The sequence below is a fragment of the Macrobrachium rosenbergii genome, chromosome 57 (assembly GCF_040412425.1).
Source record: "Macrobrachium rosenbergii isolate ZJJX-2024 chromosome 57, ASM4041242v1, whole genome shotgun sequence".
In the NCBI taxonomy this organism is placed as follows: domain Eukaryota; kingdom Metazoa; phylum Arthropoda; class Malacostraca; order Decapoda; family Palaemonidae; genus Macrobrachium; species Macrobrachium rosenbergii.
Window position 1 is genome coordinate 78,312 of NC_089797.1, and position 19,766 is coordinate 98,077.

Below are 19,766 nucleotides of genomic sequence, written 5' to 3' on the forward strand. Positions count from 1 at the left end.
GTTAGAAGGGTTGGCAAGAGCAGGGCCATCAGGTAAATTAGATTTTTTCAAATCTCTGTTGGACGAAATACAGCGAAGTGTTTGCACACTTTCACTTCTATGCTGGTGTCCTCATGGTTTGAGTCACAAGACGCCTTGTCAGTATTCCTGAATTTTTTTTTTCCAAAGGCATCTTGAGCTTTCTTTTGTTAGTATTGTTTATCTCTAAATTTTCAAACACACACACACACACACACAGTAACTCAGGGATGTTTCTGAGGATACCCAAACATTTGTAAGTTGTTATTTGTGCATTCACTGGTGTGAAAAAGAATACGTCTTTCATATTTCCTCAAATATAAACAGAAATTTACAATGATCTGTATTTAGTTTCATGTCAGTAGGCAGCAGTGCCAAAAGAATTTACTCTCCACTTTATCAGAGATTTGTCCACCTCAAATCCACATGCCAAAATCGTTAGACTTATTAGTTGTGGGTATTTCAGATTCACATAAATTACTGAAATGATCACCAAGAACAAATCTCTGAAGATGGCAGAGTTATATTTGGTTTTGCTGAGCAAGTCTTCAGAAGAGGTATGTCACTGTCGAGATGAAGTTTAATTGCCATTATCCTGTTTCTCATTTATGAAAAAACATTTCTCTTTTTAGACAGCCTATGTATACCAGCTAGGTTACTGATGAATAAGATTACTTGAGAGGATAATACTTGATGAATCAAGTTTATCTACCTGATGAATTTGCTAAACTTTGCCAGTGAAGGAAGTTAAAACACTAAAGTTGGTCTCATCACAAAGAGAGCATCAAAAATTGTCATTCATTTTTATTCAGGTTTCTTTGACTTCTGTAATCCTTGGGTCACTAAGCAAGGGCTGCCAATTAAGACGCACCCTCTCTCTTTCTTAACGAGGTAGCATTTGCTACCATTTTGTTAGAAAAAAAAAGTAAGAAGCAACAACATTTAATACCTGAATCTATGAACTAAAAACCGTAGCTGAATAAATAGGTTGTCTTTACAACGAATGAGTTAATGGTTACATATTTACAAAAAATACAGGGGCCTAGCAGTTAATGAAAGCATCAAATCATACTGGGTTCATGGCGCTGTTAGTTGTAGTGTCAATATACAACGAAATGCGAAACTACATACAAAGAAACAAAATGATGAAGATGCTTATGATGATCATTATAATTTTTTTGTACGTGGTCATATATAGGCATTGTATATATATATATATATATATATATATATATATATATATATATATATATATATATATATATATATATATATATATATTATATATATATATATATATATATATATATATATATATATATATATATATATATATATATATATATATATATATATATATATATATATATATATATATATATATAATATATATATATAATATGCATCATAAAACAAAGCTCACAAAGCTATATTAACTGTTCACAGTCGTATGAAAATAGTCATACAAGGTACAGCTAGTCTAACACTCAGTACACAGTATGTTATTGTTTTATTCTTTCATGAATAATTTAAATAATTTTACACCGTTTTATACATTATCCTATGGATATATTAAGTCTGTGGGTGAATTATGAATTATGTCTATTCAAACTCTGCCAGTTCATGTTATTAACCCATAAATATGTTTTTTAAACATTAATTTGGACTGTAAATATAGGAAAAAAAAATCTATAAAAGGGAAAATTAACAAATTTATCGTTGTAGCCTGTACCATGAAGTTACTTTTCATTATTATTTGTTACAAAGCATGAATAGATAGCTAAATATAGAATTCAGATGAAATTTCATAAAAAAGGTAGTTTTCCCACTAAAATATTACTAAACTGTTGCATACATAACAGAATTTTCATACGATGAGCAAAACAGCTTAGAAAATGTGTTTATAAAGTCACTTCAAGTTCATAAACAGGATTCTTCGAAATGGATAAACGTCTCTTCCGAAAATACGAACTCTTATGCAGACCTATCAAAATTTTCGACACTTTTATAAAGGGAAAAGTTTTAGAACAAGAGGGGGAAAATGTTCATGTAAAAATGAATGAATGAATGAATGACGAAGATAAGACTCTTCTTTCACGTCTATATTTGACGAAAATGTCTGATCACTAATCTCAGGTAATGAATGGTAAAGATACGACATCTCTTGTCATATCTATACGTGACGAAAATTTCCAATATCTTGAATTCAGTCTATTTCAAAGAATTTTTGGAAACGTCCGCATGTGAGTTCTAGTTTGCGAAGAGACATCTCTCGGGGATACAAAAAAGGGCTTAAATTCAAGAGAAATCTGAGTTTAACTCACCTGTTGGAAGGAGGAAGGTAGGACAGCTGAGGGGGCGTCTCCCTAATAGTTTGCTGGAAGGACCTGCAATAAAGAGGGAAGCGGAAATCAACACTGGGTCAGTCTCCTGATAAAAGTTATGCTTTCAACAGCAAAGTTCATATGCCTAAGTATAATCCTGATTTAATTTTAAAACCTTAAAGCTTACACTATTTATATATCAGAAAAAAACAGAAAAAAGTGGCAGCAGAATCCATTGTTTTTTTTTTTTTTTTTTTTTAAACCACATCAACGGAATGTTCACTTATCTTGTCAGTCAGGTCAAGCTTTACGTCCATGGGGAAAATATCATCTTCACTTACGTTTGCTGCTTCTTCTCCTTCTAATGATACCTACCTACTGGTCAACTTAGGAAAAACAAAAATGAATAGTTAATAGTCTCACTCTCTGTAACTCTGTCTGCATTATTAAACTGGTAAAATGAAAAAAAAAAGGATTGTGAGGAAAAAGTCACACTGGGAAGGCTGAACGTCGTGTGGGAGTCAAATGAGCTACTTATCCGTCTTCTTACGCCGCTGAAGCAAACGAACTTACGGTGCAAAGTTGTCTTGGAATACAACTGCTGGTTGGGCTGGGACGTCGACAGAACTAAAAGACATCAGAAAAGAATAGATGAGTATTGTTACCGTCACAGAGTTCTTCGTTTTTATAGCACAGTTCTCGCAATATCTTTCTCATATGCAATCTGACGTCTTGGAAATTGAGGATATGAATAAATCACTTCGATATACATGACCCGAATCGTTCAGTGAATGGTGAGAGTCTATTAGTAAAGCTGGCAATGAACAATCAACAACTTAGCCTTTTTGTCTTGGATGAGCAAAGTCTTGCAGTCTGACTTACTTGAGCGGGTCGTTGGCTACGTCTTGAGCGCTCGAAAAGGGGGGGAATTCGGGGGAGGAGGAAGATACAGAGAAGGAGGAGGAGGCGGAGTCTGCAAGTGGCAACGAGCTCATGTCTGGAGTTTTGACTTGGGCGGAAGTCGAGGTGATTGAGATGCCCAGAGAATCTTGCACATCGGCAGATGAGAACGAAGAGTGCAGCAATTCTGGCTGCGACACTTGATTGATTTGAGGCTCAGAGGAGACCTGGGATACCTGGCTAATGCCAACGTCGCCAAAGGTTTCCCCAGCGAAAGTGGGACCTGATACAAACTGGCTATTTCCACTTGAAAATTGCTGCTCAGAAGAGAAAGTGTTATCAAACTGAGGTGACGCAGCGTCTAGTGGGACACCAATGGAACCTTGATTGTTACTGAATAGATCCTGACTGTTAGCAGAGGAACCCTGATTGTTGATGAAAGATCCTTGACTGCTGGCGAAGGAATCTTGATTGTTGATGAAAGATCCTTGACTGCTGGCGAAGGAATCTTGATTGTTGATGAAAGATCCTTGATTGCTAGCAAAGGAATCTTGATTGTTGATGAAAGATCCTTGATTGTTTGCAAAGGAATCTTGATTGTTGATGAAAGATCCTTGGTTGATAGAGAAAGAATCCTGGCTGCTAAATGAATGAACAGCTTCAGGTTGGGAGATATCCTGTATTTGTGGCTGGGATACAGATATTACTTGATTATCAACAGGGCTTCCAATAGACTGTCCAACAAATGAGATTTGGTTACCTCCCTCTGAGAGAATGTTAGTTTTGGAGAAGGACAGATCCACTGGGACAACTGACCCCTGTGAACTTTCAAAGTTAGAAACTGTTCCTACTTGACTACCAAGAACTGTCTGTTGTGGCGGGAAAATGGTCTGTTCACTACCTCTTGCGAACGATCCAAGGTCTTGAGATGATGCTTCAACATTTGCTTGAAAATGGAGCTACTAGGGTTTGAATTGGAAACTGTAAATCCTGCCTGACCAAAGTTCTGACTTTCCCTGATTCCAGAAACTGAACTTAAGTCTGGGGGTGAGTAAGAAAGTAAATCTGCTTGAATAATTGATGATTCCCCACCCTGAGGTAGACTTTCTTGTTTAATATCAACAGTTTGCCCACCGGAAACAAAGGACTCTGGTCCTGAGAAAGATGAAGATACAAGTTCAGCATTGATTACTTGGGCAGGAGGTTGTACTGCTTGGCTACCTTGACTAATAACATTCTGTTCCACTCCAGGGATTGACCCAAAACTGGGTGTTAGTGAAGAAATTAATTCTGCAGCAATAACTGACCCACCAGACGTTTGTGAAAATGATTGTTGCTGATTCTGGAAATCATTATTACTGAACTGGGATCCTTGAACCGATGTTGCAGACAATGGAACTCCAAAGTCACCTGTAGAAGTTAATACTTGATTGTCCTGAGACTGAAATATGGAGGAATCTTGTGAAGTAGACACAGAGACAATCTGTGGATCACTTATAGACACTATCTGGGGACTGCCTAAAGAGACAACCTGACTGTCTCCAGGAACCCCCTGACTCGAGCCAGTAAACTGGGGCGTCCCAACATTCAGAAGACTGACGCCACCTTCAGTAATTTGTGATTCAAAGCTCTGAAGCTGGGCTACTTGCAGACCTCCGTTTGAGGACGATGTGGGAGAGGAATGAGTGATGCTGAGCTGTGAAGGAGCGATGTAGTTTCCGTCAGGCTGAGTCACTGTCACTTGGCTGAGGGTACATGCAATGATGCAATTAGCATGCATTTTACTTGTAAGTCCCACATCATGGGCACCATGTGTACAGTCTACTTCCACCAAATAATGAAAATTATTTGTATACAGGTTGAGTGCACGATAAACTTGTAAAATGAAATTCAGTGCAATTTCCAGGTTTCGTGTTAATTGGATTTAGATTCATTACATTTCAGCTATCAAAGATCTACACTTCCTGAAGACTGATGCGATTGCTTTTTTTTTGAATAAAAGAAGAAAATCCTAATTTCAATATGGAAAGAGTATAAAGGTGAGTACCTGGAAATTGCCACATTTCAAAGGTAGAGTAACAGAATTACCTTTCTTGAATATCAAGATCCACATCTCAAGATATTCAGTATAGCAATGATTATGTAAAAAACATGCTAAAATAGACTTTTGCATTCACATACTCTTAATATTCAACCAACTATTACTTCGTGCAAGTGCAAAAATTTGTCATTTATATAATTACAGTGTCAAACATGCACATTAAAATACTTTGCAATTACCACAGAGCACAACTAAAATAATCAAAGGTAATGATTTCAATTTCTCTAAACAGTCCGTGCTCAAGAAGTTTTTCTCATTGGTATTTTGACAGTAACTGAAGAATGGAAATTTGTAAAACAATACAAGGTTGATTTAACTCTAACTTTTTATGCCATTATTAAGTCTGCGGTGCCAGGATATTCTGAAAATGGGATGTTTTATAGTGCAGAATTGTACAACTGATGTCACAATGCTGTTCACGTTTATTAGGTGCTTTAATGTAAGAAGACTAAATTGAAGGTATTGTGTTGGAAGCAATGCAGTAAAATACTCCATTGCTATGAGCTGGTATCTATGTGGAATGCTTTCTTATTTTGTTTAGTGTTAGTATAGGTTGTATAACTTGTTTAGTGAAAACATGTATTGTTACTGTGCTAATATTTGTTTAGGGATGAATGAATTTGTGTCACTATTTTTCCCCACATTTGGCGTCTTACCTGGTCTGCTGCTGAAACTGGGGCTGCGAGACAGATACAATCTGAGGCTGGGAGACAGAGATAACTTGAGGCTGTGACACAGAATTTAACTGAGGCTGTGACACACCAAGGGGTATCCCTGGCTGGGGCTGTCCAAAGCTTTGGTCTATAAACTGCGGCTGACCAACATCAACGACATTTGCTGGTACAACATTCTCGTTAACATTTGGGACGATGATTGGCGTGAAGCCTTCTTGAATCTGGACAGCACCTACATCTGTTTGGGTTCTTGGTTGCTGAACACTGACTACATTAGCGTCAGAAACAGAAACTGATGCAGGTTCCCCAACACTGACAACCTCTGGATTGCTTATGGATACAAACTGGGAAGGACCAGCAGTGCCCTCACTGGATGAAATGAACTGAGGCTGACCCACCTCCACTACTTCAGAATCTGTCAGTCTGAACATAACATCATTTGGGTTGAGTGCAAATGAATCCACAAGAACACTGTAAAAATTGAAGAAAGTATAAGCTTCATAGTAATGGAATATTTCTAAAACAAAATTTATCGTTATATTCACTTGAAAATAAAATAAAAAAGGTAAATCATTACTAGTCTAACATTATGAGTATCATGTGGTTAACTTCAGCATGCTGTTAAAAGTTATGTCTTTAGCTCCATGCAAAAGGAATGAGTGTGCAAATATATAAGCATTGGAAAATTTTCCGCCAAACACCCCCAACCTTCTGTCCGGATGATCTTGGAGGCTGATGCTTTTTCCATGAGCATCTGCTACAGGACTGTTCTGCCTTTGGGGCTCAACTTGCAGCTCTTTAAGAGACGCAGTTCTTTGCTGATGTTCCAGGAAGGGTGACATCGGGAAAAGGATGAGGGGTAAGAAAGCTTCAGAGGAGCTGAACTGCAGTAATTTTTGTGCTCCTTCAGCCGGCAGGAAAACGGGGACATTTACTACAGGGAAAGGTATGGGAGCCATTATTGCGTTGCTAGGTGGTACAAAGGCCTGCAGGAGACTTATATCTATAAATGCTGATGCTGATGAGCCCCTACCTTGATCTTCTGTTCCTGTCAAAGGTATAGCTGCCGTTGTTGATTTTAAAAATTGAGGATCATGAACAGCAGGTTGAGATTTGACTTTTTCAATCGAAATCTTTGTTGAACTTTGGGAATTCTGGTTACTTGAGAAGCTCAAAGTGTTGTCATCTTGCTCAGTGACTAAAGATGAAATCATTTCCTTGCCATTGCTTTCCATGACAGCCTTTGGAATTATTTCAGAATCATCAATTGTCATGAAATCATTTGTCATCCTGCTAGGCAATTCTTCATTCAGTAAACCATCATCAACACTATGAATAAAACTACCTAAAGTGTCAGCCATATTACTGCTACTGGTGCTAGAGTTTTCGTTTATCCCTTGACTAGTATGGTCCCGCGTTGAGTCTGATACATTTAAATTCCCTGATTCAGTGACGGGAATGAGTTGCTTTTCATTGTTAAGAGCAGCAAGTAGTAAATTTGTTAATGGATTGCCAGTTGGTTTAGGTGTAACTGCATTTTCTTCTTTTTCATTCATGTGTCCATCCATACCTGAAGAAGAATGCTCAAACAACAAATCTGAATGTGTATTTTCATTGTCAGGAGTAACTGTAGAGTCCTCAAGATTAAATATCTCCTTTTCTGAAACTGCAGCTGCAACTTTGGAGATGCTTAGTTGTGGATTGTTAACCAATATGATTTTTTGGTGCTCTTCATTTGAAGATTTGGTATCATTTACTGATGAAAATACATCAACTGCGGTATCTACAGACTCTAGGAAGCTGCTTGGTGGAGCGTTTGTAAACAAATCACCATCAACTGTCATTTGAGAAAGGAGAGCATCTAAAGATATAGAGGTTGATACTGGCAAATCATTCTGCATATTGTCAACTATTATCATAACATGTTGACTATGATTTGCATTTAAGACTGGATCAGCTTGTGATTCAAATATTGGGAGCACTGGGGAACCTGTTACTTGTGGGATATCAAGTGCCCCCTCCACAGACTCTGTATCTGCTGGAACAACAGTTGTTGTAGCAAAGAATCCAGATAATTCACCTTCATCAATAGCCACTGGAACATCAGTTGTTACTTCAAGTAGCTCTGGAGTACTGAACGTTGTTGTTGCTCTCTCCTGAGGTTCATTTGTACTGGACATTGTATTAACAACAGCATCAAGTGTAGTTGTTTCAAACTCCACTAAATTCTCTTTTGTGAGATCAGTAAAAGGCTCAATAACATTATTGGAAGGATTAGTCTGAAACTCTTCAATTATTTCCATATCTGGTTCAATTGTGCTTGTAGTTTCATTTTGGCTCTCCTCCAAGCTACCTTCAGTTGTTACTGCTGCCATTATGTCTAAAGACATAGATTCTCCCACAATTATAATAGTTGGAATAGTCTGCAATGTTTCAGTTATTGCTATATCTGCCATATCTATAGTTTCAGTCTGATTCACCTCCAAGTTACTTTCAGATCTTATTCCTGCCATCATGTCTAGGGACATAGGTTTTTCCACAAGTATGATAGCTTGTTCCCCAGTCATACTACTTGGTTCCTGGGAAATACTTAGCAATCCCTCATCTATATTTTCATTACGCATCTCTGGAACTTCATTGTCAGCTGTGGTTGTCTCATCAGGAAAAAACTCAGTGGTGGTTGGTGGAATGAACTCTGTTGTTGAGATGAATAAACGTCCAAAAGTTCCCAAATCTACATTGATAGGCTGTTGGTATCTGTTGATTTACGAAAGGGGTTAATAAGGGCTCAAGAAATGCTTATTCCAGAATGCTCTCCAAACCAGTGAAATGTTGTTTAGTAATTTTTTTACTGGCAAAAAAAGCTTCTGATAAATTGCTGTAAGTGCTCAGTGGATTCTGAGTAATTTTAGTAAGCTACAAAAGTTGCAGTATCTACAATTAGTAGTTAGTTATGTTATGGTTATAACTACTTTAATTAGAGCAAATGTGTTAGTAATCATCTACCATGCGCATTGTTAGCAAAGTTCAAAAAGTCATTATATACATTTATTTACAATATATACAGCTTTGTCTTATTCTAGGTTGTGTTAGTGTGATGACAACGATTTTAAATTTGACCCGGCTGTGTAGCTAAAAATCTTCTCGTCCGGTTGACGAATATTGACTAAATGACAAAGGTAATTGATGAATATGAATATTTGGAACATTCATTCTTAAGCAAAATATTACCATTATTTCTCAGGCTCATTTCTAGACAACTAAATAAATGGCAAACTCCATGTTTTCAAAATTTAGATTACAAGAGGAAATAAGGAAGGTTTTGGTATTTACTAATAAAGTCTTACAGGGAGCAATTTTTGTTGTTCCTTTTCCAAATGGAAATTTGTGTTACGTATACATGTTGAAGTATTACTTTGCATTTAGAATGCTCCTTTGCTTTAAAGTTACCCATACAAAAAATATTATACAAATCTAATTAAATATTAATAGTGTGAATAGATTTTTCCTACTTCTAATCAAGCATATGCTTCTACAGCCTTCAAATTCATAATTTTTCCTTGTGTTGTCATCATAGAAAAACCGTTGTTTATAGAGCATAAGCTTTTGTTTTGTTTTCATTGCGGTTATACCAATTACATCTCCCCTAGATTACCTATATGCCGCCAGTGCTCTGAAGAAATGCAACAAATTTGTTATTAAAAGCAAATTGTATGAAGCTCTTATCTACAGGATGCAATCTAAACTAAGGTTACTGTTATAAAACTATCAGCATGATAGTTTTGTAAGGTTATTAATTTTGTGTAGCCTTGTACCATCCCGTTTTACTCACGCTGGTGTAATGAGTGGCTCTGGTTCATCCTGTGGCGCCAGATTATTCGTTCGAACATCTACGACGGAGAGATCTGCCGGTGCTACTGGGACTCCTGTCTCGAAGACGGGTCCTGGGAGCTCAGTGCCAAGAACGGGCGCCGGTGCTTCAGTTTCTAAAACTGGTGCTTCAGTGTCTAGAACAGCTACTGGGACTTCTGTTTCAAATACAGGTTCTGGGACTTCAGTTTCCACAACAGGTGCTGGAGGTTCTGTTTTTAAAACAGGTTCAGGCGCCTCAGTGTCAAGAATAATTACTGGAGCTTCAGTGTCTACGGGCTCTTGGGCTCTTGTTTCGACAAAGGTAGCTGTATCGAAAACTGGTGCTTCTGTATCTAGGACGACCTGCGGGAAAAGTTGATCAGGTCAGTCCTTTGTACTGTCTGTTGTATTACCGACTATTACTGGTTTAATCATTAAAGATTAACATCCGCCTCCAGAAGGGTAATCGAGATCTCTTTATACCTCCTGTATGGAAAAGTTATAAAACTACTTATATATCTTTTTCAAAATGACATCAACATCGATCAGTTTTGTTTACTTACATTGCCGATAACTTCTGGCAGCTGGTTACCCAATGTCACCACCTCTGGTCCTGTGGATTTGTGGAAAAAGAACAAATTAACCAAAACGTACCGGTAATCTTTTTACTATTTATGATGATAGGACATATAATTTTGATCTGAGTAAAACCATCTTATTAATAACGAAAGGCCTTTAAAAACACCAATCTACTCTGGATGTGCAATGCTTGAATATGTCTATCCTTCAGGAAAGAATTTGTGATATAATGATGGACAGAGGACAACAACGACAATTAAAATAAGCACTTGTTCAGTAGAAACCTAGAATTCTAAAACTAGAATTCTTGGAACAGCTCTGTAATGAATGGTTTCTGACCATTATTCTCTTTTCATCATTTGTATCCTAAATTATTGACCTACCTCCCTCATCAACAACGAACACTGGGTCAGTTTCAATAACGTCACTGGAAACTATCGTAGTCAGTGGATCATCATCTGATAAGAACTGAACGCTGTCCAGAGTGGTGATTGGGTCATCCATTACCCTTGGGTCACGTCCCCCTGCCCTGGAAGCAAATGAAGAATGTAATGAGTCATTCTTTGAGGTTTCCTCTACATAGATCATTCTAAAGATTTGGAATGAAGTCTCTAATGACTAGATCTCGCAGCGTGAGAGGCTGGAATATGAAGAAACTAGAAGTGGTAGGGTGGTCTAGACTGAGATTTTTGATAACAGAGTCGAGACTGAGATGGTATGATCATGTAGTAAGGATTAGGGAGGAGGAAGGGGTGAGGTGGGCCTAAGTGGAACCTGTTAGAGGAAGCATGTCAAGAAGGAGGCAAAGGATTAGAAGGAGTGATAAAGCGAAGTGGGATTTGGAGGACAAGGGTATAGTGGAGGAAGATGCTTTCGACAGGAGCGGTTGGAGAAGACGTATCGAGGCAACCAGCCCCTTAACACAGGATGAGATCTTTCTAAATCCTACATACATATGTGATTTCCATTAGTTGTTACTCGATCTCGGAAATTTATTGTCTTTTTTTTATGTAATGTTTTACCGCTTAAAAGTCGTAGTGAGACATTTTTGTTCATTTAATTATACCATTAAGCTAAAGATCCTATTGGACTATATCTTGGCGTGGTTCGGATCCTTTCAATTTATGAAAAAATATAAGAATGCCCAAGACAAGCAAACTCATATTGGTTAGCTGAACTTACTTTTAAAGGGGGAGTAATTAGAAATTATCGTTACTCTGTAAGCTTCTTTATCTCTTATGCACCAACAGTGTCAAGAAAACAAGTAGCCACAAAGGGTTCAATCACAGCGTCAGTAATACCCAATACTTACGCATCATCGACAATAAATACTGTTCCATCATCTACTGCCCCAGTTTGTGTAGGTGCCAGTCTGATATCGATAGCTGGCCTGAAGAAGGAAAAAAAAAGTTTCATTCATATTTTAAATCATAAAAGAGTAATGATGGGATTCTTTACCTTCTTATAGGTGGTGAATGATATGTTTCTTCTATTGTTAAAGAATTATGGAAACATGATCAAATGTTAAACATGCTTTTGCGTTTGGTATATTTGCCACTGACCTGAAAGTCTGTGATTGTAAAAGAACTTAGTTGTTTATGAGTAGCTTCAAAGGGAAAGCTGAGAGCAGGATCCCCTCCCATTTTTTTTTTTATAAAAATTAGATCATAAATTATAACTTTACTCCCTAAAATACCAAATTTTTTTATAAAGGAATTTTGAGCACTAACTTTTTGTGGATACTACATTCATTTCCTAAAAGATATCTACATTTATCTAATTATTCATTGCATAATCTCAAAGAATTTTAAATTCTTTGAGGATATTAATTCATTTCTTAAAAGATTTTAATATTTAGTTTTTTATTGACACTTGTATTTTCTGTCTTTGTCTTTATTTAAAACAAAAAACTAAACATATCCTTAACGCTTACGCTGGTGGATAGATATCGATGGGGGCTGGAGGACTGGTTACCCCAATTGGATCCACGGGTGCAACTGGAACAGGAGCGACAGGAGCGACAGGAGCAACAGGAGCAACAGGAACCACAGGAGCTACAGGAACCACAGGAACCACAGGAACCACAGGAGCCACAGGAGCTACAGGAACCACGGGAGCAACAGGCGCTACTACAGGCATTGGCACCCAAGGAGCCTGATCACAGGCTTCGCAATCGGGCTTCACAGGAATTGGAGGATTTGGAACAGCTGGAACGACTGGGAGCGGAGGATTTGCTGGAACGATGACGTTCTGGGTAGGAGCAAGGTAACCAGTTGGAGCCACCGGTGGGGGAAGGGGAGGGGGAGGCACGGCATAGTTATCTGCAGGGGCAGGGACGTTTTCTAAAGGAAGTGGAGCCACGGCAGGTTCCAGAGGGAGAGGTGGAGGTGGAACGTAGTTGTCTGATGGCGCTGGAGCAGTTTCAAGAGGGAGAGGCGGAGGTGGAGCGTAGTTGTCTAAAGGCGCTGGAGCAGGTTCCAGAGGGAGAGGTGGGGGAGCGACGTAATTGTTTGATGGAGCTGGGGGAGGAGGTGGAGGAACATATCCTCCATGCCCTCCAAGTCCTCCAAGTTCTACTCCAAGTCCTCCTCCATGCCCTCCAAGTCCTCCACCAAGTCCTCCACCAAGTCCTCCAAGTTCTACTCCAGGTCCTCCTCCATGCCCTCCAAGTCCTCCACCAAGTCCTCCTCCATGTCCTCCAAGTCCTCCTCCATGTCCTCCAAGTCCTCCTCCATGTCCTCCAAGTCCTCCTCCATGTCCTCCAAGTCCTCCATGACCATGACCACCAGAAGGAGCAACAATGATATCACCTGGTTTGGGAGCTCCATAACCTTGGCTTACTCCGACAGTAGGAGCTCCGTAAGATGGAGCTGGGGCCACAGGAGGAGGGAGAGGAGGACCGTAAGATGGAGCTGGAGCAGGAGGGGGAGGAAGAGGAGGAGGAAGACCATATGACGGAGCAGGTGCTACTGGAATGTGGCTGTGAGCTTTTGGGGGTCCGAAGCCGCCCTTGGGCACTGAAACGTGTCCCTTCGCAGGGGGAGGAGGAAGAGCAGGAAGAGGAGGAGGAGGACCGTAATTTCCCTTTGGAGGCTGTGGAGGGGGACCATAAGATGCTTTCGGTGGCGGTGGAGGAGGTCCATAACTCGCTTTTGGAGCCTTTGGAGGGGGTCCGTAGGATGCCTTAGGGGCCTTTGGAGGTGGTCCGTAGGATGCCTTAGGGGCCTTTGGAGGTGGTCCGTAGGATGCCTTAGGCGCCTTTGGAGGAGGGCCGTAGCTCTGAATAAGAGGGGGCGGAGGAGGTCCGTAGGACTCCTCGCCTTTCCCGCCACCTCCTTTGCCGCCTTTCCCGCCAAAGCTGAAGAAGTCCTTGAATCCCTGGAAGATGTCGAAGTCGAACAGACCACCACCACCACCTTTCCCTTTTCCTTGGCCTTTCCCCTCGGAAGGTGGAGGGGGAGCGTAGACTGGGACGGGAGGTGGACCGTACACCGGAGCAGGGGGAGGACCGTAGACTGGTGCCGGTGGCGGACCGTAGGCAGGTGCGGGCGCTGGATAGTCTCTTGCTTGGGCGTAGTATCCGATGAAACGGGACTCGGGCACTCCTGAGATTCCCGCCGCCAGGGCTATTAATAACACCACCTGGGAAAAGGATTAAGGAAAGTTTCATTTCTGAAGGATAATGATAAAATAATGAACAATATATGAAATTAATAACAATATCATAATACTGCAAAGGAAGTTAAATTTCTGAAGGATAATGACGAAAAATGAAGATATGAAATTAATAATAATATTACAGTACTGCAAAGGAAGTTAAATTTCCGAAGGATGATGACGAAAAATTAACAAGATATGAAATTAATAACAATATCCTAATACTGCAAAGGAAGTTAAATTTCCGAAAGATAATGATAAAAAATGAACAAGATATGAAATTAATAATAATACACAGTACTGCAAAGGAAGTTAAATTTCTGAAAGATAACGATGAAAAATAAACAATATATGAAATTGATAATAATAAACAGTACTGAAAAGGAAGTTAAATTTGTGAAAAATAATGAGGAAAAATGGACTAGATGAAATCAATAACAAATATTACAGTATTGCAATATAAAATTCCACCTTCAAGATATTCTGATAAGAGCCTTCAAGAACTGTATTTACACCACTTCTCACCATGGGAAAACAGAAGATGGAAAGTAAAAGTCCTGAAGGATAATGATAAATAATGAGTAAGATCTGAAATTAATAATATCACAGTAGTGGAATAGAAAATTCCATATTTAATATATTCTGACAGGAGCCTTCAAGAGTCTATTTATTCCTGTGTTCACTTAGAACCCTTCAAGGGTAACATTCTAACAGTGGTCTATCTTTAAGGTAAGTGCCAAAAAGATCATGTGAATGTGACGATCATAGCAGTCCAGTATAATGTAATTATAGGCCCAATTACTTTAATGTGTAAGTATCACCAATGAACTACCTCGGTCATTGCGCTCCATTATGGAACTTAGTATTGACTGGAACAGTTGTTACTATGCAAATATGACACAGAAATCTATGTCGCCAAAGAAGCAACCTTAGCTAATTTCGAAGTTACTGAGGTGTTGACCTAACACACAAACAATCTCTCGCTCTCTCTCTCTCTCTCTCTCTTTCTCTCTCTCTCTCTCTCTCTCTCTCTCTCTCTCTTCTCTCTCTCTCTCTCTCTCTCTCTCTCTCTCCCTAAAAAAAGTATAACTACAAGGACCTCCTTATGAAGAATACATGATAAAAGCCACACGTCAAAAAATATATATTTAAAAAAAATACACCCACAAATAAAAAAATATACTACAGCTACAAGGTTCCCCTTTCGAAGACGACTGCGTGGTTGCAGAGAGACCAGACGCAGCCAAAAAAAAAAAAAAAAAAAAAAAAAAATACGCGAGAGAAGCGTTTCGGAACCGGAAGACGAAAAGCGATTGACGCTGGGAGCCTCACGCCATGTTACGACACTAATGGAGTACCACTACTACCTGCAACTCTTCTTCTTCTGTTGCAGAGTCCCCCAATCCCCCCGGGGTCTTAAGTTACAGAGTCGTCTCCCCCTCCCGGGGGAAGATCCGAGTGTGATCTTCACTTTCGCTGCGTCTGGAATTTGGGGCGCGAATTTTTTTTCTTTCACGTTATGGACAGGAGGGAAGAGGGAGGGAGTGATGACGCAAGTGTTCTTGTAATTGTCCGTAATGCTTCCATTTCTACAGTTTATTTAATATTAAGAAGTTCCAGTTCTGTAAAATGTCGTATTGCTTATTGGTGACATGTGGCAGCTAATGTCATGTAATTGTCCGAATTGCTTCCATTTCTATTGTGTTTTTAATATTATGAAGTTTCGATTCTGTAAAATATCGTATTGTTTATTGATGACACGTGACACTGTAAGTACAAAGGTTAATGATGATGACAGTAAACAATGATAATGGCTACGGTTTAACAGTCACGAAAGAAAAGAGGCTCTAATGCCCGTGACTATCGATTGATCATGGCTTCTTTAACGCGTTTCCGTTGCGCACGCGCGTATTATTCTTTGGAAGCTTGAATTTCAAGTCAATGGCCCCTTTGGTGGGCTTGTTCTATATGAATAGGTTTCATCTTCTAAATAATAATAATAATAATAATAATAATAATAATAATAATAATAATAATAATAATAATAATAATAATTATTATTATTATTATTATTATTATTATTATTATTATTATTATTATTATTATTATTATTATCTGCACAGGAATAGATCTCCGCCGAAATTTTATTTCTAATTAATTTCTTGATGAATTTCATGCTTTGTTATTCCTTGTGGATTGTAGAGTGTAGCATATATTATTAATTCCTCTATTTTGGGGATTTTGATTCTATATGACTGTTTCCACTTGGCAAAATTTTGGGGGGTGGGGGCAAGCGACCGTCTCCTGGCCCACCCTGTCTACTTACATTATCTCTAATGCTATATTCTGAATCTACTTCTTGCCAAATGACAAAAAAGCGTCGTCACATCACGCACCACAAACTGCTTGTGAGAAATACAAAATGTGTCTGCAGAAAGCGCGCGCTTCCAGCCTAATTTCGCCGCCACTAACCAGATAAGAGAGAGATAACGAATCGTTTGCGAAAGCGAGCGGCCAAAATTGTCGTAAAGAAGAAGAAGAAGAAGAAGAAGAAGAAGAAGAAGAAGAAGAAGAAGAAGAAGAAGAAGAAGAATGAAGGACGGAGTTGTGAAAGTCTCTCGCTATTAAAGATGATAAAGAAAAAACTGATGAGTGAACAGCATAACAAATAAAGTTTTGCCGAAATAAAAAAAAATTAATGATAATAATGTTGGCATATTTTTTCGTATTATCTCAAGAGCGTCAGCTGTTCGGTGTGTACAAACTGCATGTGATTATTTATGAGGTGATTTGATAATAATATATATATATATATATATATATATATATATATATATATATATATATATATATATATATATATATATATATATATATATATATATATATATATATATATATATATATATATATATATATATATATATATATATATATACATACATTTACATACTTATACATACAATATATATATATATATATGATATATATATAATATATATATATATATATATATATATATATATATATATATATATATATATATAAGTTCTTAAAGTAATGATATTTTCAGCTGCATATTAAATAGACTGTATGTGAATCATTTATGAGCAGCTTTCGTAAAATACCAAAAAAATTTTTTAGAGGGTAATGACATTCATAAAATGAACTGAACGACTCGTTTTAACAAAGATATTTTAAAGTCATGGGAAGAGTATTGACAATAGCTAATTAATTTAATTACTTTCACTGCCCGATTTGACAAAGTAATTTTCAAATCGTGTGAAGAATACTGACACAAATTAAATCAAATTAATTATTTCTATGACCAGATTTAACAGAGTATTTTCAAATCATGTGAAGAGTACTGAAATAAATGAAATGTACATAATCACTTTTATGACCAGATTTAATTAAGTAATTTTCAAATCATGTGAGGAGTATTGACAAATTAAATAAATTGAATTATTTCTATGACCAGATTTAGCAAAAACATTTTCAAATATCTAAAGAATATTGACAAATATAGGCAACGAAAGATCCGGGAAGAAATGTCTATCTGTTCTATAATTTAATCTGTTCTATAAATTTAATCATTTCTATGACCAGATTTAGCAAAAAAACATTTTCAAATATCTAAAGAATATTGACATATAGACAACGAAAGATTGGGCGAAAAACAATGTCTACCTGTTCTATAATCTATAATCTATATGTATTTGCTATATAACTGCGTTATCACTGCCAGGAGCAGATAACTGAGTCCACTTACGTCGACAAAATTACTGGGTACAAATTACCTTGCTATAATTACTGTCAACTAGACAGCCGGGGAGGAGAGAGCAATTCCTATCATTAACACAGGAAAAAAAATAGCTTCTTAACGACAGATGGAGTAATTCTCCTTTTTAAATCTCAAAGCAGAATGTAATTTTCCTAATTGGGCGTTTATTCCTGTCATTATGCTAATGGCTATTGGGGGATTTGTTTCGATGCATTGTATCGAAAGTTATAGAACTTTGTCATTTTTCCTTTCTTTTTCTGACTGTTATTTTCCTAAAGTGAAAAATGTGACAGAAAGTATTAGAAATCCACCGTTATATCAGTAAACTGCATTGTTTGTAAAAGCTAAACACAAATAATACAATTCATTGATATAAATGTGAATTTTGAATTTATAATAATAATAATAATAATAATAATAATAATAATAATAATAATATCGTGATTAAATTGTTGTACATTAAAATCCACAATTATATTAATAAAAAATTGTATTATTTGTAAAAGTAAAAAAAACAAATAATACAGTTTATTGATATAACTGTGACTTTTCAATAATAATAATAATAATAATAATAATAATAATAATAATAATAATAATAATAATAATAATACCGCTATTACTACCCCTATAATAATTATAATAATAATAATAATAATAATAATAATAATAATAATAATAATAATAATAATAATAATAATAATAATAATAATAATAATAATCTCATGTGTTTACGAGATAAGACTTCACTTTATGAGAATACCATTCCATCCTTCTTATTTCAAAATGGTGGTGAGATTCGTTGCAATTACAGGTGTAACTTTCGTCAATTATGAGATTCAGGCTCCTGCAATATTCACAGGCCATTTCATTGCGAAATCGACGATTCTGGTACGCGTTAACGTTTCTGAAATTATAATTTTTGGTCTCTCTCATCGCTACTCTTTCCTCTTTTGAAGGAGGGACCCCAAGTGGGTGTTTGCATTTTGGTTCATAGCAAGGTTATTTTTTATGTGAGGTTGCGAGGCCCATGGCCATTCTCGGATCTGGATACTTCCCACCATGTCCGACTAGCTAACGGGTGCCTAATTAATTGGAGAAACACATCCATAGTTATGTTACTGTACAAATATGCAAGTTATTTTTTTATGTGAGGTTGTGAGGGCCCCATGGCCATTCTCAGATCTAGATATGGCCCAGCACATCCGACTAGCTAACGGGTAATTAACTCATTGGAGAAAAAAGATCTACAGTTATGTTACTGTATAAATGTATTTGATGTGTACTTAACTCATTACTTAACTCATTGGAGAACAAAAATCTTCACTTATGCAACTGTACAAATGTACTTGATGTGTACTTAACTCATTACTTAACTAATAAATCCACCGATGTAACTGTGCAAAGGTATTTTAAGATAAAACTCTAAACAGAGCTTTGGGGAATCAGTGCGATTGAAAAGGGGAACCGTATAATTTCTCGAAAGCTCTCTGTATAGTTTTTATCTTTAAATATATTTGTACAGTTGCATGCCTGTGGATTTGTTTCTCCATTTCAGGACTCATGTTACTACGAATAATTTTCATCTAATTAAATTCTTACGTCAGCAGAGGTATATATATAATAGGTGTAAGTGCAATGCCTACATTATTATCAATGTTACTATTATTATTATTATTCAAATGGAAAATATTCTGTTTGCAGATTATTTAATGGACTTACAATAACTTTGTAACTTATCCTTCTTTTAAAAAGTATTTGATCCCGTCTCTCTCTCTCTCTCTCTCTCTCCTCTCTCTCTCTCTCTCTCTCTCTCTCTCTCTTACACACACACACACACACACACGAAAATTTATTTTTTTACATATCCTGTTTCA

At 37.2% G+C, this 19,766-nt stretch overlaps 1 protein-coding gene across 2 annotated transcripts in view; it reads right to left on the minus strand.

Moving 5' to 3' along the window:
- Window positions 1–19,766, minus strand: part of LOC136837019 (nascent polypeptide-associated complex subunit alpha, muscle-specific form-like) — a 60,115-nt gene that overhangs the window by 4,470 nt on the left and 35,879 nt on the right. For both annotated transcript variants that reach the window (XM_067101562.1, XM_067101561.1), the window contains exons 2-9: window positions 12,382–14,090; window positions 11,761–11,838; window positions 10,832–10,977; window positions 10,433–10,482; window positions 9,850–10,232; window positions 6,000–6,488; window positions 2,916–2,969; window positions 2,343–2,405 (exon numbers count right to left, since the gene is read on the minus strand). In XM_067101562.1, coding sequence (XP_066957663.1) covers window positions 2,343–2,405; window positions 2,916–2,969; window positions 6,000–6,488; window positions 9,850–10,232; window positions 10,433–10,482; window positions 10,832–10,977; window positions 11,761–11,838; window positions 12,382–14,090 — 2,972 coding nt within the window. The remainder of the gene's footprint in view (window positions 1–2,342; window positions 2,406–2,915; window positions 2,970–5,999; window positions 6,489–9,849; window positions 10,233–10,432; window positions 10,483–10,831; window positions 10,978–11,760; window positions 11,839–12,381; window positions 14,091–19,766) is intronic.